Source organism: Nerophis ophidion, linkage group LG12 (assembly GCF_033978795.1).
Source record: "Nerophis ophidion isolate RoL-2023_Sa linkage group LG12, RoL_Noph_v1.0, whole genome shotgun sequence".
NCBI lineage: Eukaryota > Metazoa > Chordata > Actinopteri > Syngnathiformes > Syngnathidae > Nerophis > Nerophis ophidion.
This window is the reverse complement of record NC_084622.1, coordinates 63,435,330-63,450,140: the sequence shown is the minus strand read 5'-3', so window position 1 is coordinate 63,450,140 and position 14,811 is coordinate 63,435,330. Positions and strand designations below refer to the sequence as shown.

Genomic DNA, 14,811 nt, shown 5'->3' with positions numbered 1-14,811 from the left:
GTCAAACATATCCGAACTTTCACTGTTGTCCCCAGGTTTCTGACCTCATCAAAGAATGTCGTCAGGCCCTTGTGGACAGCCTGTTTGCATGGACCTGTCAATCACCTCTGACCAAAGACGATACGCTGACTCTAATTGGCCATTTGGAGACTGTGACGGCTCAAGCCAATGGCTCACTGGACAGTGTGAATCTGGCTCTGGTCATGGCACTTTTGTACTGTATGGATGTTAGTTTCATCGAGCAGGGGACAGAAGATAGGGACGGTGAGAACATATACTAACATTGCACACACATTTTGGAATATCAAAGATACTTCCTTCAGTGATCCAAGGGAAGAGTACCCATCAGACATTACTAACTCATCTACAGTATGACTTAGTCTCATATTTCCCATGACATTGTGTTTTTTAAATGTTATTTTAGACCTTCTTCAGACGCTTCCGCTGCTAACGGAGAGACAGTACGTGTCTGCAGTGCACAGTCGTTTGATGGACAGTCAGCCATGGAAGCTTCCAGGTTTGCAGGCTGTGTGTCGCCTGGCCTGGTCGCTCTCCCTAAGGGTCCTGTCCCAGCTGCCACAGGGTGCAGGTTAGACTCATTTAAGATTATTAATTTCACTCTGCCTAAATTTGGAAAGTAACGCACATTTCTAAAGTTCTGTATTTTTTCTGTGAAGCCTTGGTGGAGTTCACTGAAGCAGACGAAGCTCTGGCAGACCAGGCTGTCTTGGGAGACGTTTTCCTCTTCTTTAAAGAGGGCATGCTCGATTGTGAGGGTTTTTTCCTGGAAGAATTTTACATTCGCCGCCTCCACTCACTTATCACAGATTTTCTGGCTCTAATGCCAATGAAGGTAGGCTATGGCACAATCTCCACAGCTATGTTGTGAAAGATTAAAGACTAGTTCTGTGTACTTTTGCCTACATGTTTGCATTCATTGCCATTTTTCTGTTAAATTTTTAGGTGAAGCAGCTCCGCAACCGAGCGGATGAGGATGCCCGCTTAGTGCACATGTCCCTACAGATGGAGAATGAGCCACCATCGTCATTACGCAAGGACTTGGACCACCTCATGATGCTTGTATGTTTTGTACACACGCGCATGCATGCAGCGCAACACATATATTTAGAGTAACTGTAATAACATAAGGAGCGACTTATACTGATACTTATTTGTTACATGGGACGATGCAAGTTAATGAAATTACAACATGTAAATGTGCCAGACTGTAGCCAAAGGCTAATTTCCATCTCTAGCCCACCTATTATGATTTTAAATTTGAATTTAAAGAGGTCATATTTCTACATTTAAAACACTTCTGTGTGGTCTACATAACATGTAATGGTGGTAATTTGGTAAAAAAAATTGCAGATTGTTTTAAAGTTTTCAGTTTTATGATGCACCATTTTTTGGGTGGTTTTATTTACGCGGCTCCGCTTCAACGCTCTTTGTCATTCCATGTTGTAGTTTTTATCGCTCCCATATGTAGTCTAATGACCGATAATAAAAATTAAAGTCGATAATTCGCCATAATGCATGCTTCCAGAGCATTTACGCTCTTCGTCGCGTTTAGCGGCTACGTGTGTTTATACCATAGCGAAAAGAAAACAAAAGGGGAGAATTATCTTGTCGTCACTGTCTTTGATAGTTTGTGCAGTGATGCGGGGCCGCTGGCCACCTAGCATCAGTGCAACTAGTTAACATGTAGCTGCTAACATAGGCAAAATAAACACAAAACCAAAAACCGTAAACCCAGTTTGCCAAATGTGCACGAATACAATGCCCACTTGACATATAACCACTTGGCAGTCTAAATTCACTTCCCATTTGATGAAGAAGCTAGCTGACAGGTCAGTGTGAACATAACAGTGCAAAGTACCAGTAGCGTGCACTTACAGACATACTTCGCCAAAGACATGCCATTTAATACTGTTGTAAAACTAGCATTTTTTTTTTTAAGCGCTGTCATATTGTCATGTCGTGTTGGTGTTCCTCAATCGGAATCTGCCGAACTTAATTTTGTTTTGCATATGACTGTTAGTACATATGTTTAAACTGTATTGTTGTTTATATTGTTACTTTGCACTTTTGTCTAAGAAGATCCTAACTTGATTATCAGTTAATTAATGTACAACTCCACCTCTCATTTAGTACACTTCATGTACTGTAAGTCATTAGAATATAAAAGTTTAATAGTTTGTATTAATCTGCGCCTCACTTTCAACATGTGATTAGAAGTGGATTCCTTTGTTTCTTTTTGTTTTTACAGATTGCAGTGTTTTACGATAAGGATCCATTTGGCTTAGAGTTGGGTCTGGAATTCTGGTGTCCCACAGAGTCTCTACAGCACACTTCACTACAAGGATCTTACCTGGGAATGGCAATGCAGAGGCCACCACATAAACAGGTACTAGCAGTTTTCTTCAGAATCCCAGCATACTATGCTCTAACCATCCAATTTAACTGTGTCTATCTAGTTTCACTCTTGCTCTGTGTTGATGCAGGTTGTTCTGTCCAAGTTTGTGCGTCAAACGGGAGACCTTCTGCCCTCCACGCTCTATATCTCTTATCTCCGAATGCTAAAAGGCCTTGCCAATGGTCCTCAGTGTGCCCACTACTGTTTCAGCCTGCTTAAAACAAATGGCGCTACACACAGTAAGATAAATAATTTACACTATATATGAATTGACAGGTGTACTTCAAGACTGTTGCTAGTTTATTGCACATCAGGACAATGGCAACCATCTAAATCCATGTGCAGGTGATAATCTCCAAGGAGTATCGGGCAGTCCAGTGTCATGGGAGCATTTTTTCCACTCTCTAATGCTCTACCATGAAAATTTACGTAGAGACCTACCAAACCCAGATGCAACGCAATATCGCCACCCGCCTCTGCGGGGTATCACTCAAAGAGAACTGGAAGGACTTACCTCATTTTTGCAATTACTCACTACAATCATTACATGGGTATGTTTTCAAGTGTTTTATCTTTTTCCAGTATCAACAACATAGACATCCTGGCCACAGTTTGCCTGAGAATGCTTTTAAAATATATATTTTTTCATTTCTATGTGTTTTTCAGAGTGAAAATGCTCGCCTGGCATTATGTGAGCATCCCCAGTGGACCCCTGTTGTGGTGATGTTGGGCTTACTGCAGTGTAGCGTTCCGCCCGTTCTTAAAGCTGAGCTGCTTCACTGCCTGGCTGCCTTTGGGAAATCACCTGAAATCGCAGCTTCACTGTGGCAGTCGCTGGAGTACACACAGGTTTGTGTTTAAAAAATGGTATTATGGACATTTTCTGAAATAAGTACTTTGTGAGTCTGTATTAACAAAGGGCTAAACTAGACATGTGTTCCAAAAGCGGGGTTTAATTGATGTTATGTATGCAAATACTCTATTGTTTGTAATATCAGACGGATCTGCTTAAGTTTTTATTTTTCTTCTGCAGATCCTTCAGACGGTGCGTGCCCCAGGACAAAAACTGGCTGCAGGAATTGAGGTGAGTTCAAAAAGTCCACAAAATATGAGGTGAAAAAAAGAGGGAGACATTAAAGAACACAAAGGACATCAAAAGAGGACAGAATTGATGCACAAAGTCCCCACTTTAGCGGCGCCATTTCTACATCCAGCAACAAAAATAAAACGCAAAGAAAAAACAAAAATGAGCAATAAATATTACATATTGCGCATATACAGTTGCACCCGGCTTACACAAACAAAACAAAAGCACCATCTTAACACCTACATGCCCGCAGTGCTCCACACCATTGTCTGGGGTGGGGACAACATGGCCAGAGACAGGAACAGACCCAACATAGCAACCAGAGAGCTGACTCTGTCCTAGGCTGCCCACAAGCCTCTGGCCGAAAGTTCGGTCTGTGTGGATAGGCCAGCTAGGATGCTGCGAAGCTCGCCCATTTCGCTGTGTAGAGGTGCGAATATCCCAGTGACAACCGATTGCAAACACCGTACCAACCTATGCCTTCTCTGCTGATGAGCAATGCCACCTACGCAGCCCCGTCTCTCCAAAGGCAGAGCCAAAAGTCTTCAAAAAAACAGCACAGAAATCAAAGAAGTGCCACCCATCATTGCGCAGTCCCGAAAGGGAAAAACAAGAGGGAAATATTAAAGGACACGCAAAAGCACAGCCAGCTGCCACTACCGCAACGCCATATTGAAAAATTTGACGCAACATTTCTTAAATAGTAACGAGACAATTTTGCTAGTGTTAATTTGTCCACGTTCTAAAAGACTAGCCTGCTAAAGACAAATGCAGCATTATCAACACTCAGTGCCATGCAGCACAAACATATGTAACCAAGCTGGAAAAGAGGTCTTCCTCTGCCATGAGACTTGACCGATTGATTTGCACGATGTTATTGGCTTTAAAAAGTGGGATGTGCACTAGGGTTGTCCCAATACCAATATTTTGGTACCAGTACCAAAATGTATTTTCATACTTTACTATACTTTTCAAAATAAAGGGGACCACAACAAAACTTCTTTGTTGAATTTATTTGAACAGAAAATCTTATTATACATTAGTGAAGTAAATTATATTTATATTGCGCTTTTCCCTCAGTGACTCAAAGCGCTTTACATAGTGAAACCCAATATCTAAGTTACAATTAAACCAGTGTGGGTGGCACTGGGAGCAGGTGGGTAAAGTGTCTTGCCCAAGGACACAACTGCATTGACTAGGATGGCGGAAGCGGGAATCGAACCTGCAACCCTCAAGTTGCTGGTACGGCTGCTCTACCAACCGGACTATACTGCCCCTAAACATAAAACATATGTTGCTTATTGCAATTAAAGAATAATTTTGTCATTAAATTAGATAGTGAATATACTAAACAACTTATTTTAGCTGGTGTTTATTAGTGGGTTTAGGGATTAGTGCCACAGCAGGCACCGACCACCTTACGGCCACATCTCCCATCGACTGACTTGACAAAAGAGGCATGGATCATGGTCCACTCAGACTTAATGTCCAGCGCCTCCCCCGTAACATGTTCAAAATTATTCCGGAGATGGTAATTGAAACTCACTCTAACGGGAGACTGCCAGACGCAAATTGCGCGCACAGCCACTCACGCACGTACGCGCATTTTGTGTTTGTTAAAGTGCCTTCTATTTTCGTCAAATGTTGTTGTCGACAAGGTCGACTAGTTGTTGCAGCCCTGATGTAAATATTTTATAGTAAGATACTATACATGCTGCCTCTTATCTGAAACATGTTCTTCAGTACATCTTTCATGTTCAACCCGACACAAAATTCATATTTAAATACAAAAATGCTAATGTATGCACATCTCACTTATTGGCAATGTAATATTTAAACATGACAAAATACTGATTTTATTTACATAGTGATATATATCTATATTGACTGATTGTGATTTGATAATTTTCACATTGCCCAGCTCTATTGTCTAATTGTATAATTTTCTTCCTGGTTGTTTCCTCTCAGGTGGAGTTAAATGAGATCGAGTCCAGCTGTGAGGAGTACCCTCTGACCCGAGGCTTCTGTCATCTGATCAGCACACTGGTGGAAAGCAGCCTCCCCCTTAATTTGGGTGCAGGGCTGCGTGTGCCAGGCTTTCAGCCATACCTTGACTTCTTGCGTGATTCTGTTTTTCTGGCTTTTCCCACCAGAGCATACCGACGTCCTGCTGAGAAGGTGAAGTGCTTTTTTGTTTTTATTGTCTCTAATACGTCTGTGGTCTCATTTTTTGTGTCTGACTTTTTTCAGTGGGAAGTAGCTGATGCTACCCTGGAAGTGTTCCACAAGCTGCTGCGGGACTATGAGCCGCAGCCATCAGACTTTGTTCAGGAGATGGTGGAGCTGCAGGGCGAGCAGGTCCCAGCCCACAAGCCACCAGGCCACAGCATCATGTTCCACCTCCTTAATGACTCGCCCATGTTGGCGCTCTGCCTTAGTGTACTGGAGGAAGGTGCACGACAGCTGGACACCTATGCCCTCTTCCCCGGTGAGAATACATGCAAGCTGCCATCAATACAACTGAAAAAGATCATAACTGTTTTGATGATTATGTTATCTGTTTGTTAGGTAAAAAGCACCTGGAGTCTGCTGTGCTGCACTGCCTCTGCCTGCTGGACTTGGCCCTGCAGAAGGAAATGATGTTCATGGACCTCCTGAGAGAGAGCCAGGCCTCCTTGCTGGTTTCCCCATTGGAGCAGCTCTTGCAGGGTGTCAGTCCTCAAACCCGCAGAGCAGATCACATCGTCAATGTGGCCAGGTGATCACTCTTTTAACCACGGGATTGTTCTGTACCAGTTTAATTATTAACTCCATTGTGTTTACTATCAGGTATTTATACCACAACGACTCCAACCCTGAGGCAGCCTTCCAGAGTGCCAAGATCTTGCGTCGCATTGCCAACTACCCAAACATTCAAGTTAGGCTTGTCGGGGATTTCACGCATGACCAGGTACTTCTTATCCTTTTTTATACAAACTTCAGGATACTTTGAAACAACAATGAGCAGACATTTAAGTGTACTAAATCACATAATCATCTGATTCATACATATTACATGAAATGAAAAATGTTTATTTGCCTTAAAAATATTTTTAACACTGCACCTATATTTGTCACAATATTAGCTACACTCTAATGGGATGCAATTTAATATCCTAATCTTAAAGTATTTCTGAGAACATTTGAAACACTTCTTGCAACTCTGAACTACAATGTAGTAAAACACAAATTACTACATAAGTACCTCTCTGACAGTCTGTTTCCTCTTGGTTCCTTAGACTGTTAGTGAGAAGCTGATGGCAGGTTTTGTGGAATGCCTGGAAAATGAAGAAGCAGAAGAAGAAACGGAAACAGAAAATGGTAAGTGATCAGCCCTTTGTCTTGTTGTGTTAGGTATTTTCTTTAAAAATCTATATATATTTTCAGAATATTGCTCTACTGGAAGATGAGCAACTTGTACTGACTTTCTCATTTACTACAAATTCTGTCAACTTCTAGACTCCGATTCACAAAAGAAGATGACACGAATAAGACATGAAACCCAGATTCATATCCTAAACCTGCTCATAACCTCTCTGGAGCTGAAGACCCCCAATCTTGCGTTGTATCTGCTGGGTTATGAAGTCAAGAAGCCTGTGTCTACCACCAACCTGCAGGACCAAGGTTAGTATGTTGATTGATACTGATTTGCAGTAGTTTCATTTGTGATCTTTAGAGGATCAATCAACATTTATTTATATAGCCCTTATGGCAACAATGTGGGTTCTTTCTTTGGAAGGTAATGTTTATATGTTACAGGTGTATTGGGATGCCCTCGGAGCTGTCTGCACGCCATCCTCAGTCTTCTGCAGAGAGGCACTGAGAAGCGATCTGGACCTGTGCTCACTCAGAATGCACCACACCTGGCTGAGCTTTGCTACCAGGTCTGCTTGCTCTCCTTACACATGACACTTTGATATTTAACACTTTACAGTGCTGTAACTATTGTACACTTTTCTTAAGGACATTTCTTCTGTTGTTTCCTCAGGTGATCTACCAACTGTGTGCCTCCTCTGAAACATCTGGACCCACCATGCGCTATTTGAGGACCAGCCAGGACTTCCTGTTCTCTCATTTGCAGCATTTGCCTTTCATTTTGCCTGGTAAGTATACACAGTGCTTTGGTTTCAAGATCATATGATGATGACTGGCCTTGAAAATACACTGAACAACCATGGATGCAACCATCTGAACAAACTGAAGCAAGCAAATGATCATGTTGATAAGTTGTACAAACATTCCTTAAATGAAAATACACAACACTCCAATTGGATGTTGTGGGACATAATCCGCACAGGCATCTACTGTGTTTTCATCTGAGGAATTTTGGAACATAGCGAGGAAAAAAAAGGCTAAAAATATACTGCAGTTATTTACCACGGTTTATCTGTTTTTACACATGAAGAAGCAATCACCTCTTGACAGTGTCGTTCGACTGGAAGTGTATTTTTTTTAAGCTGACCTGCCCAACCATGTGGTGAAATTATATAATTGATAAATTCCCATATCTGCTGTACAAAGTATAGATGTGGGATAATTTTCCTGTTGAATTATTTGTGTTTAACTTTATTTTATATTAAATTGAGGGGAAATCACATGGGGGGGAAACAAATGCTGAACCCCAACTGTATCGTGCTTGATAATCGTACTGTTCAGGGTATGACCTCTTTCTTCTGATGTCTTCAGGGGACCAGATTGCTGCGCTGTCCCAGATGTCTTGGCTCATGAAAACAGCTGCCATTGAGTTGCGGGTGACATCACTGAACCGCCAGCGTTCACATACGCAACGCCTAATCAACCTGCTGCTCGATGACCAGCCACACTTACAGCATGCAGGTATGGGTGTGTATGAGAGCTGAACGATTATGGCAAAAATAACTACCACAACTATTTTGATCGATATTGTAATCACGACTAATTGCAGGATTATTCATTATTTTGAGCACATTTGTATTTATTGTAGTACAAAAATTAACTTCAAACATAGTTGAAAATAACTTAGATGGAAGATTGAGACGGATTGGGACGGCGCGGCGCGGTGGAAGAGTGGCCGTGCGCAACCCGAGCGTCCCTGGTTCAATTCCCACCTAGTACCAACCTCGTCACGTCCGTTGTGTCCTGAGCAAGACACTTCACCCTTGCTCCTGATGGGTGCTGGTTGGCGCCTTGCATGGCAGCTCCCTCCATCAGTGTGTGAATGTGTGTGTGAATGGGTAAATGTAGAAGTAGTGTCAAAGCGCTTTGAGTACCTTGAAGGTAGAAAAGCGCTATACAAGTACAACCCATTTACATTTAGATATAAATTGGTAACCAATAAACCACAACAAGTAAAATTATAATAGCAATAACAATACATTTAAATAAAAATACTAATATAAAAATCAAAGTTCAGTTTTTCTGTTTTGTTTTTCAATATTTTTCAGTTTTGTTTTTCAATATATGTGCTTTTTGTGTAGAGTAAATGGTTATGAAACACTTAATTAAATGCAAAAATTCTTAGATTTATTGGTGCAATACATTTTTAGACAATTTTGACCAGTGTTTTAGGTCAAAGAAAACGAATTGTAAATGTATCAATAAGTGCTTTTAGCACACTATGCCTGTGCAAGGTACTTTTTTGAAACATTTTGTAAGCGCAGTCAGACCGGATTTAGTGTACCGCGCTACTATTGTGAAGAAGGGAAGTGTGCTGTGCTGTTGTTCAAAAGCTTGACGAGTAAACACTTGAGGCTGTTAAAAAAAGAGCGCGAGAGAGAGTGCCTCTCAAGTTGCGACTGGTGTTTGCACATTGATCTTTTTTATCAATGATGTCTTTCACAACAACGCAAGAACATGAGATGTGTTGTGGGTGTATGCATTGTTCTTGTTCGCTTTAGCTTAGTAGTTTAGTCGCTTTTTCAAGTGGCCATCTTAACATTGTTTAATTCAGGATAAGTCAGTTGAGTACCGACCACATTTTTTTCCCAAACAAACGTTTTTTCTCACAATGACACCATTTCACTATTATGTCAATTTCCCGGGTATGGTTTTTTCTTTTTTTTTTGTTGAATTTAGTGATTTTTAAATAGGCATACTCGCACTTTGTCAAATAAAAATGCACGTTGCGCAGCCCAATAATCCTTTTTTTCCCATTATTATATTTTCATAACTGTAAGACGACATTATCGAAATCAAAATGAAAATTTGATTAATCGTCCAGTTCTAGTTTGTACCCATCAGATTTAGTTTGTTCATGTCCAGAAATATGTGATCCTAAAATGCTTTCATACTTTTGTACAGTAAATATAAGGTCACCAACTACTAGTTTGTCTGTGATAATTATTATTGACTTTGCTTAATTGCATTTCGATTTATTTTGTTATTATTTTAGCTGAAGGAGAATGTGGCATGGAGGAAGAGACCAGATCAGTCAGTGGTTTCTTACATTTTGACTCCGTTTCTAAAGGTAAGTTTGACATGGTTCACAATCCAGTTCAAAAGTTGCTGCGTGATTTTTGTGTAAACCCTGTCATTGGGACGTTTTGGCTTAATGACAACAATGGTTGACATTTCTTGCCTTAGTGTTCTTGTTTGGTGTTATCAGTACGCAGAAAGTTGCTGAGTGTGTTGGACGCCATCGACTTCAGTCAAGATGTACCTGAGCTGCTGCAGCTAGACTTTTTTGAGCGCACTCAGATAGAGCAAGTGATCTCCAACTGCGAACACATCAACGAGCATGGGCACACTGTGTGCAATGTTAAGGTGGCTTTCTTGATCGGAACTTTCTGTATCATTTTGATGTTTGACCGAGTATCAGTATTCATATTGTATTTGTCCCTCACAGTTGCTCCACAGAGTGCTGGTTGCTGAGGTGAATGCACTGCAAGGGATGGCAGCCATTGGTCAAAGACCCCTCCTAATGGAGGTACGTGATTTTGAATAAACTGGAACTATTTTGCATGCTATTAGTGTTGTCTGTATTTTGCTCTGGAATAAACATTTTATACCTATTTAAAAAATAAAAATTGTTTTAGGAGGTGAACTCCATCTTGCAGCAAGTGGTTGAGCGTAACCGTGTTCGTCGGAGTCTGAGTGCAAAGAGACATGCGCTTCAGTCCTGGAGGAGCCTGGTGGAGACACTGCTGACCGCCTGCCCTGCAGATGTTATAGCAGTGGAAGACAGACAGCTCATCATCAGAGACCTGCTGCTGGATCTGCATGACAAGGTAAGTTAGTGACTACGATGCATTCAATGACTTAGATTTCCGCCATTAATGGATTTTGTCACACGCTGCTTAGGTTTTATCTGAGGATGCAGCAGGAGAACTGATGCCTATTGTCGCTGGGGCCGTCTTCACCCTGACCGCTCACCTCAGCCAATCAGTTCTGTCTGAGCATCAGCAAGGGGCGGGATTAGAATCTACATCTGGTTTTGCTTGTATAGCAAACTCTGCTCTTCATCTTATCCTTCGCAAGCTGCTGGACTTCATTCTTTCTACTGGTTAGTATCGAACTTCACCGCATTCAAACTGTTCTGTTTTTCATATGGAGATCTTACCAAACGTGTTGCTTCCTAAGGAGGAGGATACCAGCGTCTGCGTGCTCACCTCTACGGCTCTTTGCTGTACTACCTTCAAATTGCCCAGAAACCCGAGGAACCAAACACTTTGCAGACAGGTACAACCCAGTAATTTTGCATATGGAATATTTCGAAGGGGAATGGCACTTTTTTTTAGAATTTTGCCTATTGTTCACAATCTTTTTGAGAGATAAGGAGACAGATGTATGTTTTTTTAAATGCATTCTAACCCGTAAATGTCTGCTTTCAATGGAGTTAGTGGGAGGTCCTCTATTCCGCCCATAAAGCCCTATAAAATAACATCCAAAAACTGCCAACAATACTCCTTTTACATTTCGCTACCTGAATATTAACCAACTATTATTAATATTGTTATTATAACCGCCAACACAGACAAGCTATTTTTAGCGGCGTCATGATCACAGAGCGCCAACTAGCTTGTAAAGCTATATTGACTTGGGCTGGTGAGCTGCTTTCTCGCCTCAGAACTGGTGAAAATGTATTCTGGATCATAATTAATGCCTCTCACCTTTGATATAAGGATGAGGGCATAATCTGAAGAGTTGGTGAACTTTGACATCCAATTTAGACATGGAAATGGCAAAGAAGACTCTTGAAGACGCTTGGTTCAACCCCCTTTTATTTCTTCACAAGGATTATTAGTAATTCTTCATCTAAATGGGAATATAATACCATCCTATCAGTTGACATCCCTGTGACAGCAGACATTATACAGTAAATGATGTTTTATTATGTTTGTTGGCTCTCATGAAGTCTGCAGTGAGTAGTAATCAGTGAGGTTATCAAAGGAAAAAGCGAACGTGATGGCATTGTGAAATTAAAGCGCCGCATAATATTTAAATATTACATGTTAGTTAAAATGGGCCTGTTACTACATTACGTACTTACAGTGTGAACTTTAATGGAAGTGTTTTTTGTTTAATTCTTTATAGGCAGAGCGACTCGCATATGCTCCATTGTTAGCAGACTTTTGCTCGCCTTTATTTACTAGTTAGAATGCATAAAAAAGAAACCTATGTGTTCTTGTCTTACATAAGGACTGTGAATGTTTAGCAAAATTAATAAAAGTGCAGTTCCCCTACATGGATGGTATTCAATGTTGTCCCATAAATATTGTGTTCTTTTTTTCTAGCAGGAAAGGCAATGTGGGAGCGTCTTACAGCCCCTGAAGATGGCTTTTCCAAACTGCAGCGAGAGAACCTCACCATCATCGAGAGCTATGGCAAGGCACTGATGGAAGTGGTATGCAGGGATGCATGTGACGGCCATGAAATAAGTAGGGTATGTGTCCAATCTCAAATGTTGTCAATCCAGTACCTGTATTGGACCTTCAACAATTACCTTGCTTGAGACTAATAACTCTCAAATGTGCACAGTGCCATCTTATCTAATGGTAGTAATGTCTGACAGATGCTCGCTCTGGCAGTTCTGGACCGAATCCTGTCTATTGACCGCCAGAACCAGTGGCTGGTGTACTTTTGCAACAGTGGGTACCTTCGCTCACTAGTAGAGAGCCTGCGGCAGGACGACACAGCTCTGCAGTGCCTGCTCACACCTCAGCCTCCCCTCCTCAAGCCACTCTATATCTACGAGAGCAAAATGGTGTGGAGGGATTCTGATTAGTTTTATTAATTGAAAGCCTCATTGAGCGCATCGTTACAAATGTGTTTTCAGGCCCTGCTGACCCGTGTGGCCAAGACCAACCAGGGGGCTGTGGAGCTGCTGCGCAGTGGACTGGTAGCACAGCTGATTGAGTGTCAGGTGTTTGACATGGTACCTGATAGTGATTCTCACAGGTAAGTATTGGTGCGTCATGAAATAACTGTCTCCATTTTAGACTGACTGTAACGTGCGTGTTTACAGGGTAATGAGGGACCCGTCGGGTTTCATCCCCAGCCCTATGGATCGGTATAGGCAGATTCTTCTTCCCACACTGAGGCTCTTCCAAGTGATCCTGACCTCAACCACTATGAATCACCAGCAGGGGGCAGCACAGGTAAGCACACGGTAGATCACTGCTTTCAGTCCGGGTCTGGACCCATCAAAAAAAAGGGAAAAAAACTGTGAATATTTGAGATGCACATAAACAACTTTATTTTTGACACCTTGTCCCTCGCCAAAGCATTCTGCCAAGCAACACAATAATTAATGGTAATAAATTTTACTAATAAGCTGCCTTTCTGGGCACTCACTGACACCGCACAAAATCAAAACAATAAAATCAATTGGATAAAAACAACAACAAAGATCGATAAGATTTACAATGAAAAAGCTGTCCGGAATAGGTGTGTTTTGAATCTTGATTTGAAAAGGGATATTGAGTCTACGTTACGAAGGTCTGGTGGTAATGAGTTCCAAAGGTGAGGGACAGAGCGGGTGGACAGTTTAAATAAGGGGACCGTGAGATGGATGGATGAAGAAGATCTTAGGGAACGTGAGGGCTTGGCGACATGAAGCAGGTCAGAAAGATATGACGGAGAGAAGTTATGGATAGCTTTGAAAGTGAGGAGAATTATTTTAAAATGGATACAATGTTTGATGGGTGACCAATCCACGTTTAAATAAGTACTAAATATCTTACACTAATTTATTGTATTAAATATGAAGATAACCACCACTAATAATTGATAATTATCGATAATAAATGGCTATATTCAACTCAGGCAGCGTCAGACAAAGGTTTAATTTTTGCTTTGTCAGATGCAGCTATGGTATATTCAAGACTGCCAAACAAAGAAAGACATTTAAACACTTAATAAAACATTATTAATGAACCATGAAGACATATACATGTACATATATACTGTATATATGACCTGTATTATCATAATAATAATAATAATAATGGAATAGATTTATATCGCGCTTTTCTATTGCTAGATATTCAAAGTGCTCACAGAGAAGTGGGCACACACCTGGTGGTGGTAAGCTACATCTGTAGCCTCAGCTGCCCTGGGGTAGACTGACGGAAGCGTGGCTGCCAGTTTGCGCCTACGGCCCCTCCGACCACCACCTATCATTCATTCACCAGTGTGAGCGGCACCGGGGGCAAGGGTGAAGTGTCCTGCCCAAGGACACAACCGCAGCGATTTGGATGTCAATAGGTGGGAAGCAAACCTGCGACCCTCAGGTTTCTGGCACGGCCGCTCTACCCACTACACCATGCCGCCCCATCACATATTTTTATATGATTACTGACTTAGGGTAAATGCTGAATGTGTAGGGGTCCACCATATACAGGAGCATGTCTAGTCTTAGATTAGATTAGATTAGATAGTACTTTATTCATTCCGTCAGGAGAGTTCCTTCAGGAAAATTACAATTTTCAGCACAATCCCATTCAAGATCAGACAAACATTACAGGGAGACAGAACAGGGAATAAAAGATTAAAATGAAATTTAAAAAAAAAAAATCGGTCTTAGCCTGGGCCTTGGAGAGGGGGTGCAGACTGAGGCCAAGGGGGAAAAAAAACAAAAAAAACAACTCATAGCCATAGTACACATCCCTCTTCCATGTGTGTAAGAGGGAAACATCAAACATCAAAGAACACAGAGGACATTAAAGACATTAAAGCAGCAGACACTTCTACATACAGCTATGAATAAAAAGTAAAAGAAACATATCCACTGTGGTGGTAGTCTTGTTTGTGTATGTTACATTAGAGTCATTTCCAGTAAGAACATTGTTCT

General features: G+C 41.4%; 1 protein-coding gene across 2 annotated transcripts in view; it reads left to right on the top strand.

Moving 5' to 3' along the window:
• nup205 (nucleoporin 205) overlaps positions 1-14,811 on the top strand; it is a 28,795-nt gene that overhangs the window by 4,741 nt on the left and 9,243 nt on the right. Inside the window, exons 6-33 of one of the 2 annotated variants that reach the window (XM_061917955.1) lie at positions 36-264; positions 425-589; positions 678-853; positions 964-1,080; positions 2,270-2,407; positions 2,505-2,655; positions 2,762-2,967; positions 3,083-3,265; positions 3,450-3,500; positions 5,472-5,681; positions 5,754-5,991; positions 6,072-6,261; positions 6,333-6,453; positions 6,782-6,863; positions 7,002-7,166; positions 7,302-7,426; positions 7,531-7,645; positions 8,229-8,378; positions 9,913-9,987; positions 10,126-10,283; positions 10,366-10,446; positions 10,556-10,747; positions 10,821-11,022; positions 11,100-11,198; positions 12,257-12,402; positions 12,532-12,723; positions 12,796-12,917; positions 12,985-13,117. In XM_061917955.1, coding sequence (XP_061773939.1) covers positions 36-264; positions 425-589; positions 678-853; positions 964-1,080; positions 2,270-2,407; positions 2,505-2,655; positions 2,762-2,967; positions 3,083-3,265; positions 3,450-3,500; positions 5,472-5,681; positions 5,754-5,991; positions 6,072-6,261; positions 6,333-6,453; positions 6,782-6,863; positions 7,002-7,166; positions 7,302-7,426; positions 7,531-7,645; positions 8,229-8,378; positions 9,913-9,987; positions 10,126-10,283; positions 10,366-10,446; positions 10,556-10,747; positions 10,821-11,022; positions 11,100-11,198; positions 12,257-12,402; positions 12,532-12,723; positions 12,796-12,917; positions 12,985-13,117 — 4,212 coding nt within the window. Of the gene's footprint in view, positions 1-35; positions 265-424; positions 590-677; positions 854-963; positions 1,081-2,269; positions 2,408-2,504; positions 2,656-2,761; positions 2,968-3,082; positions 3,266-3,449; positions 3,501-5,471; positions 5,682-5,753; positions 5,992-6,071; positions 6,262-6,332; positions 6,454-6,781; positions 6,864-7,001; positions 7,167-7,301; positions 7,427-7,530; positions 7,646-8,228; positions 8,379-9,912; positions 9,988-10,125; positions 10,284-10,365; positions 10,447-10,555; positions 10,748-10,820; positions 11,023-11,099; positions 11,199-12,253; positions 12,403-12,531; positions 12,724-12,795; positions 12,918-12,984; positions 13,118-14,811 lie in introns of both variants that reach the window. The other variant, XM_061917954.1, reaches the window with a different exon arrangement.